At 45.0% G+C, this 15,461-nt stretch overlaps 5 protein-coding genes across 5 annotated transcripts; 1 reads left to right on the top strand and 4 right to left on the bottom strand.

The window, feature by feature from the left end:
* Positions 1 to 274: 274 nt before the first annotated feature.
* L199_006006 (uncharacterized protein) lies at positions 275 to 866 on the bottom strand (the record flags this gene model as incomplete). Its single annotated transcript, XM_064891707.1, has 2 exons — positions 275 to 300; positions 437 to 866. The coding sequence occupies 2 exons, from the start codon at positions 864 to 866 to the stop codon at positions 275 to 277; spliced, it is 456 nt and encodes a 151-aa protein (XP_064747779.1).
* Positions 867 to 1,524: 658 nt separating this feature from the next.
* Positions 1,525 to 4,973, bottom strand: L199_006005 (uncharacterized protein; the record flags this gene model as incomplete). The annotated part of the gene is made up of 5 exons (XM_064891706.1): positions 1,525 to 1,825; positions 1,932 to 2,119; positions 2,179 to 2,591; positions 2,648 to 4,477; positions 4,550 to 4,973. 5 exons carry the CDS (start codon positions 4,971 to 4,973, stop codon positions 1,525 to 1,527), a joined length of 3,156 nt encoding a protein of 1,051 aa, XP_064747778.1.
* Positions 4,974 to 5,373: 400 nt separating this feature from the next.
* L199_006004 (uncharacterized protein) lies at positions 5,374 to 6,152 on the bottom strand (the record flags this gene model as incomplete). The annotated part of the gene is made up of 2 exons (XM_064891705.1): positions 5,374 to 5,756; positions 5,846 to 6,152. 2 exons carry the CDS (start codon positions 6,150 to 6,152, stop codon positions 5,374 to 5,376), a joined length of 690 nt encoding a protein of 229 aa, XP_064747777.1.
* Positions 6,153 to 7,263: 1,111 nt separating this feature from the next.
* L199_006003 (uncharacterized protein) lies at positions 7,264 to 9,661 on the bottom strand (the record flags this gene model as incomplete). Its single annotated transcript, XM_064891704.1, has 4 exons — positions 7,264 to 7,746; positions 7,835 to 7,970; positions 8,032 to 9,348; positions 9,411 to 9,661. 4 exons carry the CDS (start codon positions 9,659 to 9,661, stop codon positions 7,264 to 7,266), a joined length of 2,187 nt encoding a protein of 728 aa, XP_064747776.1.
* A 934-nt stretch (positions 9,662 to 10,595) lies between these two features.
* On the top strand, positions 10,596 to 15,398 carry L199_006002 (uncharacterized protein; the record flags this gene model as incomplete). Its single annotated transcript, XM_064891703.1, has 15 exons — positions 10,596 to 10,677; positions 10,746 to 11,014; positions 11,079 to 11,181; positions 11,242 to 11,459; positions 11,565 to 11,895; positions 11,959 to 12,831; positions 12,928 to 13,121; positions 13,244 to 13,434; positions 13,533 to 13,677; positions 13,744 to 13,972; positions 14,086 to 14,288; positions 14,376 to 14,623; positions 14,738 to 14,804; positions 14,869 to 15,003; positions 15,102 to 15,398. The coding sequence occupies 15 exons, from the start codon at positions 10,596 to 10,598 to the stop codon at positions 15,396 to 15,398; spliced, it is 3,585 nt and encodes a 1,194-aa protein (XP_064747775.1).
* Positions 15,399 to 15,461: the final 63 nt, after the last annotated feature.

The raw sequence follows: 15,461 nt of genomic DNA, 5'->3' as shown, positions 1-15,461 counted from the left end.
TATCACTAAAGGCGCAAAAAGCTGTGTAATATTTCAAGGGGCGACAGGGACATATGCATGGTTCTACTCAACAGGATGTGGGGATAGGGGAGCTAGAAGCTAGACTTGATCAAGGGAAAAATCCCATGAAGGGGACGAAAAAAACCTTGATTTCAATCTGCTAAAAGATATGTATATTCACTCCTTTACTACAGATCACCAAACAGCCTCTTAGTCATCTACCATCGTCTCGTTCCTTCAGATACCTCTCGAGGAGCACCAAAGATCAGCTGGACTAGGCGACAGAAGTGGGAGTGGGGACTGGATCAAAGATGTTTTGTGAAGCGGTATCACCCGCCCCCTCTCGATTTCATGTACTCGTTAAAAGCGGCTGTAAAGTTTTCCCCAAACTTTCCCGATTGGATATCTTCCAAAGACTGTTCACCAATCGACCAACCTTCGCTTCCTGCACTTTCTGATATCCCATAAGTCACTCTTCCATCACTTTCATCAGCCGTAAGTCTTACCTTCCTCTCTTCGACTGTACCATCCTTTTTCATAGATGTATAGGTGAACGTTGCCTCTTCAGGAGGAGGTTTGGCCTTGTCACCCATGATAGATCGATAAATCGAGTATTCAATTTTGTTTCCTCTATATAATCTATCGATGGAAACGGGAGCGTGGCTGCTGGACCCCAAACCATTCTTGGTGAAGTAGCTATATCCACCGGCATTTGTTCGCTTGTACCTGACCTGAGTGGTAGAACCGTCATCTTCGGGAAAGTTGAATTTACCAGAAGGTCTGCCAGTGCTGATCCCACTGGCAGTATCAGCGGTAGAGTAAGATTCATCAGTTTCGGTAAGGGATGAATTGTTGATCGATGCCATGTTGATCGTTGCTTATAGAGTTGTGGTGTTTCTGTAATTATGTGAGCTATGCTAGTTTGTTGGTCGAGATATTGATTGTTGGGAAAAGAAAGAAAGAGAAAGAGAACATGAGAAAGAGAAAAGTGTTCAGCTGATATATCGTGAGGATACAACAACGAGTATACAATATTACTGGATGTCGAGTCGAGTCATATAAGGATCATCCTTTTTATGATGACTTCCTTCCCTTCACAAGCACCTTTCATCACGACTCCACATTGGATGAGAAACACCATGGGTAGTGCGCAATAACGTCCCAAAGAAGGTCCCAATGTGACCCGGAGGGTATCGTGAACATCGGAGCTTGCATGACAATACTGTAGACCTTGAGTCGATGAGACAGAACCTTCTTTTCATCAATGCCTTCAACTCGTCTAGGTGAACGTTTCATCATGGCTTCGTCGAGTCAAGTCAGTGGTCTATTCAAAGTATCCTCGCGAGTCATCGAATATTCTGGCATAATTCGACTTTTAGGTCGTGTGTACAGTCTGTGACGCCATGGTACAGCATGAATGCATGATGGGTTGAGCGTCATATGCGCTATGTACAAGAGAACAGAGCGTTCAACGCATATTGACCGGGTTATATGGTTAAACTTAGCAAATCTCCTTTCTGCTATCTATCTCCATTTCAAACCACCTATCAACCCTCTCGCCACCTCCTCCGCACCCTCATCCAAATCAGCCAACCACCTCGTATAACCCTGACCTCCCCTGACGGGTCTTCCAGTCTTCCTATTTATCCTTTCCTCTCCTTTTCGCACGGCATCTTCCTCAGCAGCCTGTAGGATATCATCCGTCTCAACAATATTCAGTATGGTAGGTAAGGTGTACAGGAATAGGGATGAATGAGGTAGAAGAGGTGAAGAGAGGGGTATGAGTGGGTCGAGGATCGGTAAAGTACTTCGAATGTATCTCATCCTGGAGTATAAACAAATCATAAGGACGAATGATATCAGCGAAGCTCAGAATTCCAAGTCGTACATGAGAATGAAGGCCAATTGAGTTCGGATAACCCGTTGCTTACCTGTCCAAGGCCAGATTACCAGTGTTTTTGACTTTGCCCGCACGCATACTTATAAGAGTATCTGAGATGGTAGAGCAATAATCATATCCTGCTAGTACGGGGTACGACTCATCGATCTCAGGTTTGATCAAAGCATGAATACCAAGTTGATCATCGGTAGTGGGATAGTGACGATCCACCTCGGACACCTGAGCATATACGAACGATCAGCTTGATATATACCAATAAGGGAGCCGAATGAGCTTACCTCCAATTGCATCCATCCCTTCTGACTGATCTGTGCATCGACATAAGAAATCATTTCTAGCTTCTTGACAAGTTGAGCAAGATGATCTTCTCCCTGATCTTGATTCAGTTGATGTATGCCATTAGAGGGCGAGGTTGCGCCACGATCTAGCTGTAGCTGACCGATAGCCTTCCTGAGATCGAAATACGGTATCCTCTCATTCCCATTCGGGGGTAATGGTCTGTCGATTATATCCCTTTCCTGATGTATCGATCCCTCATATATCTTTTGAACGTCCGGTAAAATTCTGTGGGACTCTTTGGCTTCATGTTGGGCGATAGCTTGGAGATATGGCAAAGCGATATAAGAAGGGGGAGGACGGAATTGTAGGATCGCTTGTAGTGGGAGTTGAGATTTCGGTATCAGATTGTGGTCTATGCGAGTGAACAAGTGGTTAGAAGACAAACAAGAGCAATCAAAGCGAACTCACCATTACAAGTTATGATGACTGGTCTTCTAGATTCGGAGATGATGGAAATCACTGCGGGCCAGAATGTGCTTTCCTCGTCGAATAGTATATCCGCCTCGTCGATCAATATCAGACTCTGCCTGACCTTCCCATCGTTTCCTGTTCCATTCGAATTACCCAGTATCTGAACCTCATCAACATCATCAGGGGTTTCGTCGTCATCCTGATCAATGTCAATAGGTTCATGAGCAGATCCTTGACTTTCACCTGCGATTTCCAGCTTGGTTTCTTGCTTGGCTTTCGCTTTCCCAAAGAACGATTTCAACCCTCCTGGCGCTGACCCTGCTTTATCTTTCTTCGGCGTTACCTTCCTTTCCTGAGAAACCATATGATTCTTCCCTACATCCCCCACCCAACTCATAAGATTCGCAGAAGTCCTTTTACCCATACCAGCAAAGACCTCAAATACGTCCCATCCTAGCTCATGCGCAGCGGCATATACAGCTGCCGATTTGCCCGATCCATGTGGTCCAGTGAGTAAGATGGTATTTGTCAATCTACCATTCAAATTTGGGTAGGTGTCTGGTCGAAGGTCTGGATCAGGTGAAATGGGAGGATCGTCCAATTCTTCCAACTCGATTTCCTCTCCTTCTTCTTCCTCATCTGCTGGGTGATCTCCGAATAAAGCTAGATCATCAACTATCCACCCATCCACTAAATTGCTCTTCAACGCCCTTTTCACTTTTCGTACTACTTTCCGATGACTTTGACCTACTGATAAGTCACTAAGCCAATCTTTCAAGTAGGTAGCTTCGACTTCGTTTGATAATACTTCAGCTGCGCAGAGCGGTCTATACCGATCAGTCCAGGAATCTCGATTAGATATGGATTTGATGGCGGATTTCGAAGGGATGGAAGTGAATGCTGGATGTTGTAAGATAAAAGGTGGTATCGAGAACATCTCTTGATCTTCCAAGTCTTGACGGGAAGCTGAGAAGACAGAGGTCGAATTCTCTAGAATCGAATACCAAAATCCATCATCCGACACTTCTTTTGGTAAAGGTCGTCTTCTCCTACTCGGTCCAGCTTCTTGATTCTGGACAAATGAGGTATATTGAGTGTCCAGATTGATGTGTGAGAAATGATTAGGCCATTCTCCTCTAGGTAAAGGGGCTATCAACTCTTCCCCTTCTTTTATACCCTTACCCCAACCATTCTTCAGTACACCTTCACTAGCCATAGAAACATTATTGAAAAATCCATGTACGATCTTCTTCTTGTCCTTCTCTTTTGATTTACCTTTATCTTTAGGTTCTTCACCTGACAGAGCAGTATTAACAGAATTGAACGAACTCGCTCTTGATCTATTCCCGTCTGTAGTACCATTCTCACCTAGGTTCGGAACCGGGTTGATATTCAATCGAGAAAAGAAAGAATGTTGTGGTTTCTTATCAGCTGCAAAAGCGATTTTCTTTGGTCCTACTCCTATCTTTATTGGTGAAGTCGATGACGAGACCAAGACAGGTCTATCAGGAGAGGAATACTGATCTATCTCTATAACATCGTTTACATTTTTTCCTTTTATGGGATATGATTGCCCTGTTACTTCGAAATCGACTGAATGCCTGTGGCCTGTTAATACTGGGAAATTAGATGATGATGATGAAGATGGCGCAGAGGGATAATCGAAAGATGAGCTGTTGGCTGCATTTAGAGCTGAACCTGTACTTGAGGTTATGGTTGTAGTGGGAACTTGGGATTTACGTGATCTGCCTTGCTTCTTGGGCGGTGTTTGCTCTTGAGAAGTGGATGGGAAAAGGGAAGGATCAATAAGTTCATTATCACCGCCATCTTGGAAGCATATGCCATCAGCGTCTCGTTCCCCTATTTAGTACGATATATATGGCAGGATCGGAAGCTCACTGGTGATCTCATGAACATCAGATTTCCTCTTCCCTCTTGTACTTCCTTTACCCTTGGTCTTCCCAGCCATATCCTTCATCTCTTCTTCTTCTCCTCCACCATTCTTTTTATTCCCATTACTTTTGATGCCCTCAGCTTGCTTTTCCTCTGCGGGTTTACCCATCACCCAACCCACACCATTTTCGCTTCCATTCAAACTTAGCTTAGCCTGATTGTTTTCATCTTTCTTCCTTCTTTTCCTCGTCGTACTGTTGTTCCCATTCGATGGAGCAGAAGATCCAGTAGCAGCAGTCAAGGAAGATCCACCAAAGAATGAATGTATCGTCCTGGAAGGTCCTGCTACAGTCACGTTGCCCGAGGACCCTTCAGCTGAAGGAGCGGCTGAGGAAGAGCTGGCTTCTGAAGGTGGAGGAGGTGAAGGCATCGTTCGAGCCTTTTTGGTCGATGAGGGTGCTCGTCTCGAGTCTATACGCGAGCCATGGATTTGTATCAAGTGAGTCCTGTGGGCTGACCTGTTGGATGTTAAGCACGATGAGATTAGGAGGGATTATCAACATTTCTACGATCGATGAAGTCATTTTGAACATTTACATTTATATTTTGACGCGTAAATCTCATTTTCACTACTTTTATCTCCTCACGCGTCAACATCATCCGAGTGTAAATGGAACGACAATGTACAGTATAATGTATGCCTATATATACATGATAGCTATATGCATATGATTGTGGGTGAAATCTAATCTCGAATATATCGGTATTCGCAGATGCCATTCCCACTACGACTGTACGAGTAGACTATCCACAGTATGATCTCGATGATTTTAACAGTTTATTTTAGTCAACATCTCAATTTCTCCAAACCAACCGTCTTTACCTTGTTTATCATCATCAGGGAACCCCATCCCCGAAAATCCAGGTAAAGTAGATCTAAATCCATTCACCATACCGTGGATTGGCTGTACAAGTGCATGTCCAGGTTCGAACGTGAATTCTCTCATCACGGTCTCTCTTTCCGGTGCACTGTACTTCGTCCCTTTCGGTTGTTCACCTAAGTTTAGTCGGGTTACGTCGATCTCACAGCTGAATCGTTCATTGGCTTTTGAAGCTTTTAGTAACTCAGAATGGGTTTGTTCGTCCATTTTGAGGTATCCAATAATACATGAATCACCATTAGAACGAGAAGAGGGAGGATCGGGCAAGATGACTTGACATAAACGACTTTTGCAAGGAACGAACTTGGAGGTAAAGCAATATATCTGATGGAACTTCGAGTCTCATCGTCCATTGTCTTACCTTGAATACCATACCATACCCAGTGTTCTGAACCTTCAATAGCTTTTATAGTATCTTTGTCTAATCCTGTCGAACCTGCCACAGTGAGTTCCGGTCGTATCTCTGGAGTCAGAGAATCTATATGAATCCGGGCCTTGCCTGGCACCTGAGAGTTATCGTCGTCGTCGTCGATCGATCGGAGGTTACAGGGTGAGATGAATGTGTGACTGGTTTGTTTGAGAGCTCGAGATCCAGGTGGCAGAGAATTGTAATTGGGTGGGAAACTACTTTGAGAGTGGAAGCGAGAAGTTCTATGCTTTGAGCTCATTTCGATATGTGCTGTAGTTAAGTGGATCTCAGTGATCGTTGTTTACGATTGTCTCTTCAGCTCACACAAGATTGAGTACTGAAAATAGACAATTGACCTTGTGAGAGAGAAGCAAACAAGATGCTACTACCTCCCTGATATGTATCGCCACGTATAAAAACGATTGAACGGCACTTCTGCCCATCAGAGCCCTACATCATAAGAAGCTTGCTACCTACTGATATCATAAAGGATCCATGATGGACAGATACCGCATCCTGCGATCTTCAAAGGTGTGTAAATAGGCTATCTCCTTTCTTGGCAGTATTCACCCCAGAATAACAAATATACCGTACAAGTGTACTTGAGTATACTGTCCAACATTGTATATCCCTTGTAGTCAAACCTTGGGTTAACCGCCAGCGATCAGATACACGCTTCTTACACAGCGATATTCACTATGCATCGCCCGTAATTCGTTGGATGCTGTATCAAATTCAGATTCAGATTCATACGTTTCACAGTATTGGAAAAGGAGCACACACAACATCGAATCCGTTCCTTCCAAATTTACGTGTAGATAGATATATTGAAATAATGGAGAGATGGTATTTTTTACTCGATGCACAGACTATCGTTTCAATGAGTGGATGTTTGAATGTACGACGGAAAAAAGGGTGAAAGTGAAGGTGCTGTTTTACTTTAGGATATTTGTAATGTACATATTTAAGTACATAATGTATATATATCAGAGTCAGATAAAGATAGATAGGAAGAAAAGAGGACAACAACAAACAAGAAGATGAATTGATTACTTTACGAGATTCATTACTTCCGAGATCGAATTGATAGATCATCTCCCCTGTTTACCTATGCATAGACATACGTTTTACGCCATTCCATCTGATTATCTCTTCAAATAACAAACATCGCGATGTATTGTCCGGAATGGCGATTGAACCCTGTTGCGATATCTTCATGAGACTGATGAGGTATATCACTCGATCGGTTACAACGAGAAACCGATCATATTGAAGCGATTCTATTTCTAATCTCCACTCAATCAGTAAGAGCCACAGAAGTGTCAGATTGTTAGACAGCCTAAATCGAGTAAGGCTGTACTATCGACAAATTACTGATCCATCCTTCCGATAACATCCATCGGATCTTCTCCCCCACCAACAGCCGCGAAAAGCACCGCATCTCTACCCTTGGTAATTGGCGGAGGCTGAGGTTTGGGCTGCGACTTAATTGGTATTCCCTGTTGTTGCTGTTGCTGCTGCGGTGGTCTTTGAGCCGTAGCATTACCATTGACCGTTCTCTGCGCTGGCCAAGTGCCCATCCGAGGGAGACCGTGCCCACCAGCGCCTACACCATTTCTATTCTGAGTGGTTGAATTGGCATTCGCATGAGACGGGATGGCATATGGTGCACCGGCCCTGGCAGTCGATGTGGTAGAAGAGACGGGTCTACCAGCGGCAGATGGTTTTTGAGGGGTTGCGTTAGGTGTAGATGTATTGGAAGGGGGAGGCATGTTTGGTGGAAGAGGATGAGTACCATTTTGTAACATTCGGAGACCGTATTGACCGTGTTCACCTGAATTGAGGTAATGATACTGGATGATGGTTGCGAATCAGTACGTTTACAATCGGAAAGAAGAGGTCTTGAGTAGATGGCAGAGGATAGTGAACACCATGACGCACCTTCAACCCATTCATCTGTCTATACCTCTTGTTACATCCCGCACCTACCGCACAGACGTACGGTCTATTCCTCTCCTCGGCTTCTTCGAGCGACAAACCGAGATCAACCGCATCATGAATCGCGAAGTCACATTGTCTATACGGAGAATTGTAAGCTGACTATCCATCTTTCATTTTCTCAGTTTAGATCAACTTACCCTTTCATCTGATGGTATTTCAAACCGTTACTCTGCTTGTACGATTTATTGCATCCCGGATTGGGACATCTCCAAGGTCTCGAACTAGAGAACAAGGAAGGTTGGGGTAATTGAATATCATTCATCGATATTCCATTGGCATTCTTGTTCGGTGTAGTATTGCCAGAACCGGTAGTAGCACCTTCTGGTATTTCCTCTTGTGGCGTCGTGACTCCATTAGTGGTAGCATTGGTGGTATTTTGACCATTTTGTTTTTGTTGATTAGGTGGGATCGTTGGAATACCTAAGCTCGATACGGCAGAAGCGAACAATACACCTGGAGCTACAGCTGTAGGTACGGTCGAGTTGGCATCGCCTGCAGTGGTGGCAGTAGTGGTCTTCGGACCAGCGACAACTTCATTGAACGCTCTGTCGAACCTCATCTGCTGAGCTGCAGGTCTACTTCCCACGCCAGTTGATCCGAGGAAACTCTGCCGAGCAGGATTGATCTTCGGTTGAGCAAATACAGGTGATGGTTGCGTGGAAGTGGTTGGAGTAGCTAAACTACCTTCAGGTGGTGAAGATCCGGACGAACCTGTTCTGGTTAATGTTAGATTCGATGCTTTGTTACCGAGCAGACTGGCATTTGCATTGGCTGTCAAGGATGATTCGAGTTCGGGCGGTGATTTGAGTACATCCGAAAGTTTCAATGGCGATTTACCGATCGAAGCTTGTTCGGTGGGTGTAGTAGCTTTACTTCCTGAGGTAGGTAAAGGATACGAAGGTACGGGTACTGCGGTAGTCAAATTTGGCGATATACTCGATCGAGCTGAGGTTGTAGAGGCCTTGTTCTTCGAGGGCAATTCCTCTTCGACATCATCTAAATCTAGGTCCATCGCGTTGGTGACAGGTGAGAATCCTCCAGGATTGTTGTTGTTATTATTGGTATTATCTGGAGGTATATTCGGATCAGAGAATGGGTGAACATCTTCTACGTGTTCTAACAACGCGTGTAAACCCGCATGTGTCTTGCCACAACATTCGTACGCCTGTGTTAATTCGGCATCTGATCTAGGTTTATTCCTCATCATATTCGTGACTTGGGATTTCGAGTACGAAGTGCCCAATGACATGGGTTGGAAGGACATGGATGCGAATGAGTTTGACAGGTTGTAGTCTCCTCCTCTGGGGATGGAAGATGCTACTGCGGCGTAAGATCTACGATGGTATGATGAGGACATTGATCCGGATGGTAAGTTGAATGCATGGGCTGAGGCGGCAAAGGAAGAAGGTTCCATCGTTATGGATGTGGAAAATGGTATGGTAGGTGAGTCACCACTAGAACACGACAAGTGATCAGCGACAAGGGACGACCCGATACTCAAATACGACTGACTCACCCAGCATCCCCGTAGAATCTCGCTCCATAACTCCCCATGGGTCCACTCCCTGTTGTATTACCCCATTTAACACTCCTAGGTTTGTTCTCAAATGAGAATCCACCTCCATTCGTGAAGCTTATACCCGTCATGGCGCCATACGACATGGGCGATGCGCCCATCCGTATCGACTGAGGGGCATTGAGACCTCCATGAGGGTTGGACGTACGCTGTTTGGGAGCTGGGACTGGCTGCGGTGGCGGTGAAGGCATGTTCGGATGATTGACTAGTGAGGCAGGTTGAAAATGATGAGAGAAAGAAGGTAAACAAAGTCGGGTGGCAAAAAGGAAGGAAGGAAGGGATGGGGATGTGTTTGTTTATATGTAACTGACTGACCGAGTGAACGAGTAATGTCGGATCCGTTGATGGATTATCGAGGTGATTGATGGATTGTGGTGTGGGGCGTACGAATGATTATTCTCCCCTGTTTCTGAATCAAGTCGTATTCGTTGGATTGACAATGGCAGATCGTCGTCAGGCTCGGGCGAATGATGACCCCATAAATACAATAGTCGGGTCTTGTGATATCGATCAACTGATCTTAGCTTGCTAATCCCTCCCAAGACCGAGGGAGACTAGTGGCGGGGCTTTTGCCTTTTGATTTTATGGATTGATTGATGGAATGATGAGCTCCGTGCTCAATCGGTTCTTGGTATCTAGCGGATAGAGACAGGACTGACTGCTTTCCACCCGATGTTCTAGCTTGTTTTGAGGATGATGTTGAAGTAACTTGATGTGAATGGGATTGTGAGTAAGCACATAACAGAGTATAGACTACTGCTACTACTGTTTAAAGTGTAAGACGGATGCGGATGCTGGGTGGACCTTGTGTGGACTGACTTTTTCAGTGGGACCCTGGATCGATGCTGTCAGATCAACAGGCTAACATGACAGATTTACCCTTTTAGGCAAGATCCATGAAAAACCTAATATCAGGGACAGGGTACACCTCGTGCCATACACTCACCCACCTCCACACCAAACGTAACAAAGGATATTGCCACATCATGCTATGCAACAGAGGCGGTCAGGTGGAGGCGGTTCATGCTGTAATGACTCTGAGTGCATCGATGACCTCCAGTGCTGACGATAACATCAACAACAATAACAAACATCATACTCTCTCGTGTACCCAACGAAACCATCATGATCAACGATATACCCTACTTCACCACTCAGCCGGTCTTATCAGACTTGTATCAGTCCAAGGATTTGCTCGACTTCTCAGGTCAGCTCTCATATCCCAGCTCGCTTCTCTACCGTAGGTTGCAGCTGACACGCAATTTTGATGCGTAGGTCCCTCGACCCCACCTCGAGCATCCACTTCGTCCCCTTCTGCATCTCCATCTGCTCCCTCACTATTTTCATCAGCCACATCGATAGCTTCAGCCGCTACGAGACGAGCAGCAGCCGCTGGTCTTACTACTACTCCTTCTGGTCCTTCTTCATCTTCGATAGCGAAGGAGATAAGATGTGTAGAAGGCTATGGACAGAATTTGTATATCGGCAACTCGGATGGGACGGTGGAATGGTGGATTTGTGAAGCTGCGTCAGCCGCCAATGGCGTAAGTCACCAACTTTCGCTTGATCAATGATGTGCCGACAGCTTATGGGAGTCTAAATGACTAGATGAACGGATGGGGTATGAAACATCGTCATACACTTTTCCCAAGACGACCCGTCAACAGGATGTATATCTTACCGAAGATATCCAAGACACTAATAATATCGGGTAAGCGTTCTCTGCCCATATCTCGAAATAGTTGAAAGGTATTGATTCGTGGCTATGAAGACGGAACACTACATGCTTTGTCGTTGCCGAGCCTCGAGCCACTCCCATCATCGCATGTGCCCCCACTACGAGGCGTGGTATCGGTAATATTGGATGACGAAGAACTGGAATGGGGTGGTCCAGGTTCAGAGGATCTTAACGCCCAAATGACTGTGGTGGTAGTAAGGAGGAGGGGTTTAGGGGTGTACAAGCTTGGAAATAGAATGAACAGTGTGAAGGTGAGTCCTCCTCTACAAATTGGCTACTCAATCTGTGTTCCACTCAGAGTCCAGTATAAAGGGTCGGGGTGCAATCCTTAACGCTGACTGAAATCGACCTGTTAGGAAATACCCCTACCATCTTCACCAACACACCACGCCCTATTCTCCTCATACCTTTGCGCAGCCATCACTTCAGGTCAAGACGATACCACTCAAACGCTATACAGCATAATAGACTTATCCGACGCATCTCTGACAGAAGTCTTACCGGTTTCTCAGATCGATCCGGCCGTAGCTGATTTCCAACCGAACCCAAATATAGTGGTGATACCCGGTGAGAACGAATTTTTGGTCACTAGCTATACGGGATCATCAACTATGGGTGTGTTTCTCAATGGACAGGGAGATCCAGTGAGGGGAACGATGGAATGGCCAAGCCATCCTTTAGCCATTGGTATGTATATCTAGCTCACTTGCGCACGATGCATATAGCTGATATACTCTTTTCGTGGGACAGCTGTGGAATCTGAATATATCATAGCGTTATTACGAGATCAAACAGTTACTATTCACTCTCTAGCTGATCTGGAAAAGCCAACTCAAGTGATCAGCCTAGATCCAACGATAGACGCTTTCGGGTTGACCTATTCGCCATATGGAGTATCGGTCAGAGACATATATAGGGACGATCGGTTGACGCCCTACAAACTGAAATTGCTAGATGGAAAATTAGCTCCGGTAAAACCTATCGAAGAGCCCAAAGTGACTTTACCTCAAGTGGAGGACCTATCCAATGATGCAGCCGAGGGTAACACGGAAGAACCGCTACTATCACCTGATGTAATTTCGCCGATCAATGAAGATCCACCTTCTGGATCAGGCCTGACTCCCCCTTCTTCACCCAAACCAGCATATCGCCATCCCACCACCCCTCAGAACAATTCAGGTTCATCAACTGGTCTTAGTATCGGACCATTTTCCACAGCTGTATCTGAGACGTTGATCATCTCGGGTCATTCGATCGTTTCGCTCTTACCTACTAGTACGATCATGAAAGTGGAACGGCTATGTTCGGAAAGACAGTTTGACGAAGCTACCATTCTAGTCGATGAGGAGAGAAGGAGAGGTAGAAGAGGTGAGATAGATGTGGATAAAGCTACTCATCATAATACGATGAAATATCTACATCTATATCTGGCTTTACATCTCTTCGAAGAAGCTTTATTTGATAAATCGCTGGATTATTTTACGAGAAGTAAGGTGGATCCTAGGATTGTGGTTAGGACGTTTAGTGATTTGAGAGGGAAGCTGATAGGGAGTGAAGAGGTGGTGGACGTCTTCGAGGGTATCAAGGAGGTTTTGGAGAGGATGGGTGGAGTCGACGATATAAGTGAGTCGTCGATGTATAGCAACTATCTTTGAAGCTGTCAAAGCAATTTTTCTTCCTTGATTATTCTTTGAAATTGAAGCTGATGCTGTATTTCAGTTTCGACTTCCCTGAAACGGAATTATTCACCGCATGTCCAACCTAATACAGCTACTGCACCTGAAACCAGCGTACTGCGCCAGGCAATGATGGAAGAAGCTAAAGATATGCTGACTGAGTTCCTGAGAAAGACAAGAGCTTCGAGGAGGAAAGGTGGTGGTGCGAGAGGTTTGGATAGTAGGAAGATTGATATTGTGAGTTACCTTGACCTTGACCATCAAAACCGTCAAGGCCATTTCGTAAAAATATACGGAACTCTCCATCATGTTTGGTATACGTGCTTGATCTGCTGACATAAGCCAACTTTCGTGTATAGGTCATCGATACTACCTTGGCCAAACTTCTGGCTGATAAAGGAACGACCAACGAACTTCTTGCTCTACTTGCGGCACCGAATGACTGTGTGTTACCTGAATTGGAACCGTTCTTAGTTCAGCGGCCGTATGTTTTGGCTACAGTGATGAGAACACAGGGGAGGGTGGATAGAGTACTAGAGTTACTCAAAGAGTGGGTGACCTGTTTAATTCACTACCATTTGAGTCTGGGACGCATCTAGGTTTCGCAGAGTCTCGATACGGTACTGACTTTCCATGTGTGGATTGTAGAATCGCCGATTCTGACATTGCCGATCCTATATGCGAAGATCCAGTCGAAGAGCTTGCACAACAACTGGAAAGTGTCAAAGACCCGCAGATGTTGTTGGAATATGCCTTGTGGCTAGTGAAAAAGAATCCTTCACGGGGATTATCGGTGAGCGACCACTCTTCGAAAATTTGTGTATGGCTATGAGCCTGGCTGATAATTTGGGTGAAACAGATTCTAATGGCTCAAAATCAAAAGAATGGAGTCAAATTAGATGATCTTTCGTTGGTTCAAAAACTCGGTCAGATAGATAGAGAAACTGCGAATCGGTATTTGGAGTTTGCTGTCGTGAGCAAGAAATCACCAAATAGAGCCTTGCACGAGCAGTTATTGGGGGTGTTGTTGGATGAGGTGGAAGAGCTTTGTAGGGATGAAGGGGTGAAGTATCATCTGGAGGAGCTAGGTAAGTAGTGCCCCACTAACCGTGTCATACTTTATGCCATATGACGCATCTGATTGAACTATTATCTCGAAATAAGTTCTTTGGTTAATCTTGAGTTTTGTTTTACATAAAAGACGCCGAATACCGCTTGGAGCCTTCCCCTCGGCCCTTCATTATCTTCTTAGCTGATGTTGCACCCGATACGCCCATCAAGAGGAATCGACTGAAATTGATGTTGTTCCTCCAAGGGAGTCCGTTCTTTGATTCGGAAAAAGCTGCGAAAAGGTTGGAAAGTGTGATCGAACTGAAATTCGAGCTGGCCGTGGTATATGGCAGGGTAAGTTATACCTTTCACCCATCGGGCACCCATTTCACTAATAACAATGAGAAACTTTATTGATTCTGTGATATTGCTACCTTGTAGCTCCTCAAACATCGCCTTGCCCTTTCGCTCCTCGCTATTACCATAGGTGATTCTATCTCAGCTCAAACATATTGTCAGACCAAAGGTGAAATTATCCCACCCAAAATATCGAAACTCGTTGCGAAACAGGTGAAAGGTCTTGATACTTGGGCGGGTCTGATTGAGTTGGGAAGAAGGAAGGTACAGGTGAAAGATGAGGAAATGAGAGGGTTGGTCAAAGAGTTGCTAGCAGTGTATATGAGTGATAGGTGAGTCATGAATCCTTTTTGTTCTACATCCTCCATTTGCTGTCATCCAGGTTGACTTTGGATAATCACCTGTCGAAATGTTGTAAATTGTAATGACTTTATCCCTGAATGTAGCAAAGGAACTTCCAAACAGGCTGCTGCGTTATTGAATGCTCAATCAGTCCACTTGGACGTATTAGAGGTGAGGTATTCTCCCAGACGGTTTCCAAATTGCCAGCTTAGCTTACCAGACATGGCTTAATCAGGTACTGGGTCAAATGCCAAATGACTGGCCGTTGGACGAGGTCTCTTCATTCCTGAAAAGGAGTTTTAGGAGAGGATTACATGATAGATCCACCTGGGGGGTATTGAAGGCTATTTCCGCGGGGCAGAATATGGAAGTGTGTACTTTCATAATTCCCGTGTGATACGCCCTAAAGGGAAGTAGTTTGATCATTTAAACTGACTTATGTGTCCTGTGTTCCCATCTCATAAATAGGTATCAGAACAATACCTCGACAAGATACGTCGTATACCGCCAATCACAAGAGCTTCGTCGAACGATGTTTCACCTGATGGCGATGGTCTCACACCCCCTGATGAAGGTAGTATACCAGAGACTGAGTGGGGTACATTCGAAGAGAAAGGTTTGGTCGAGTCTGCGATTGAACAAGAGAAGAGAGGTACGAGTGCAGGCGAGAAAGATGGGATTGTACAGAGAAATGAAGGTGTCGAAGTGGGTTCGAAAGAGGGTTATGTGCTGAATTCTGATAATGGCGAGGAAGGTCTTGTGTAGAAATCAGTCCGAAACTATACCTTGCATCTATCATATACCCTAGACTTAACACACATACATATA

This window comes from Kwoniella botswanensis, chromosome 1, assembly GCF_036426115.1.
Source record: "Kwoniella botswanensis chromosome 1, complete sequence".
In the NCBI taxonomy this organism is placed as follows: Eukaryota; Fungi; Basidiomycota; class Tremellomycetes; order Tremellales; family Cryptococcaceae; genus Kwoniella; species Kwoniella botswanensis.
Note: the sequence above shows the minus strand (reverse complement) of the source record. Positions and strands in the feature narration are given on the sequence as shown.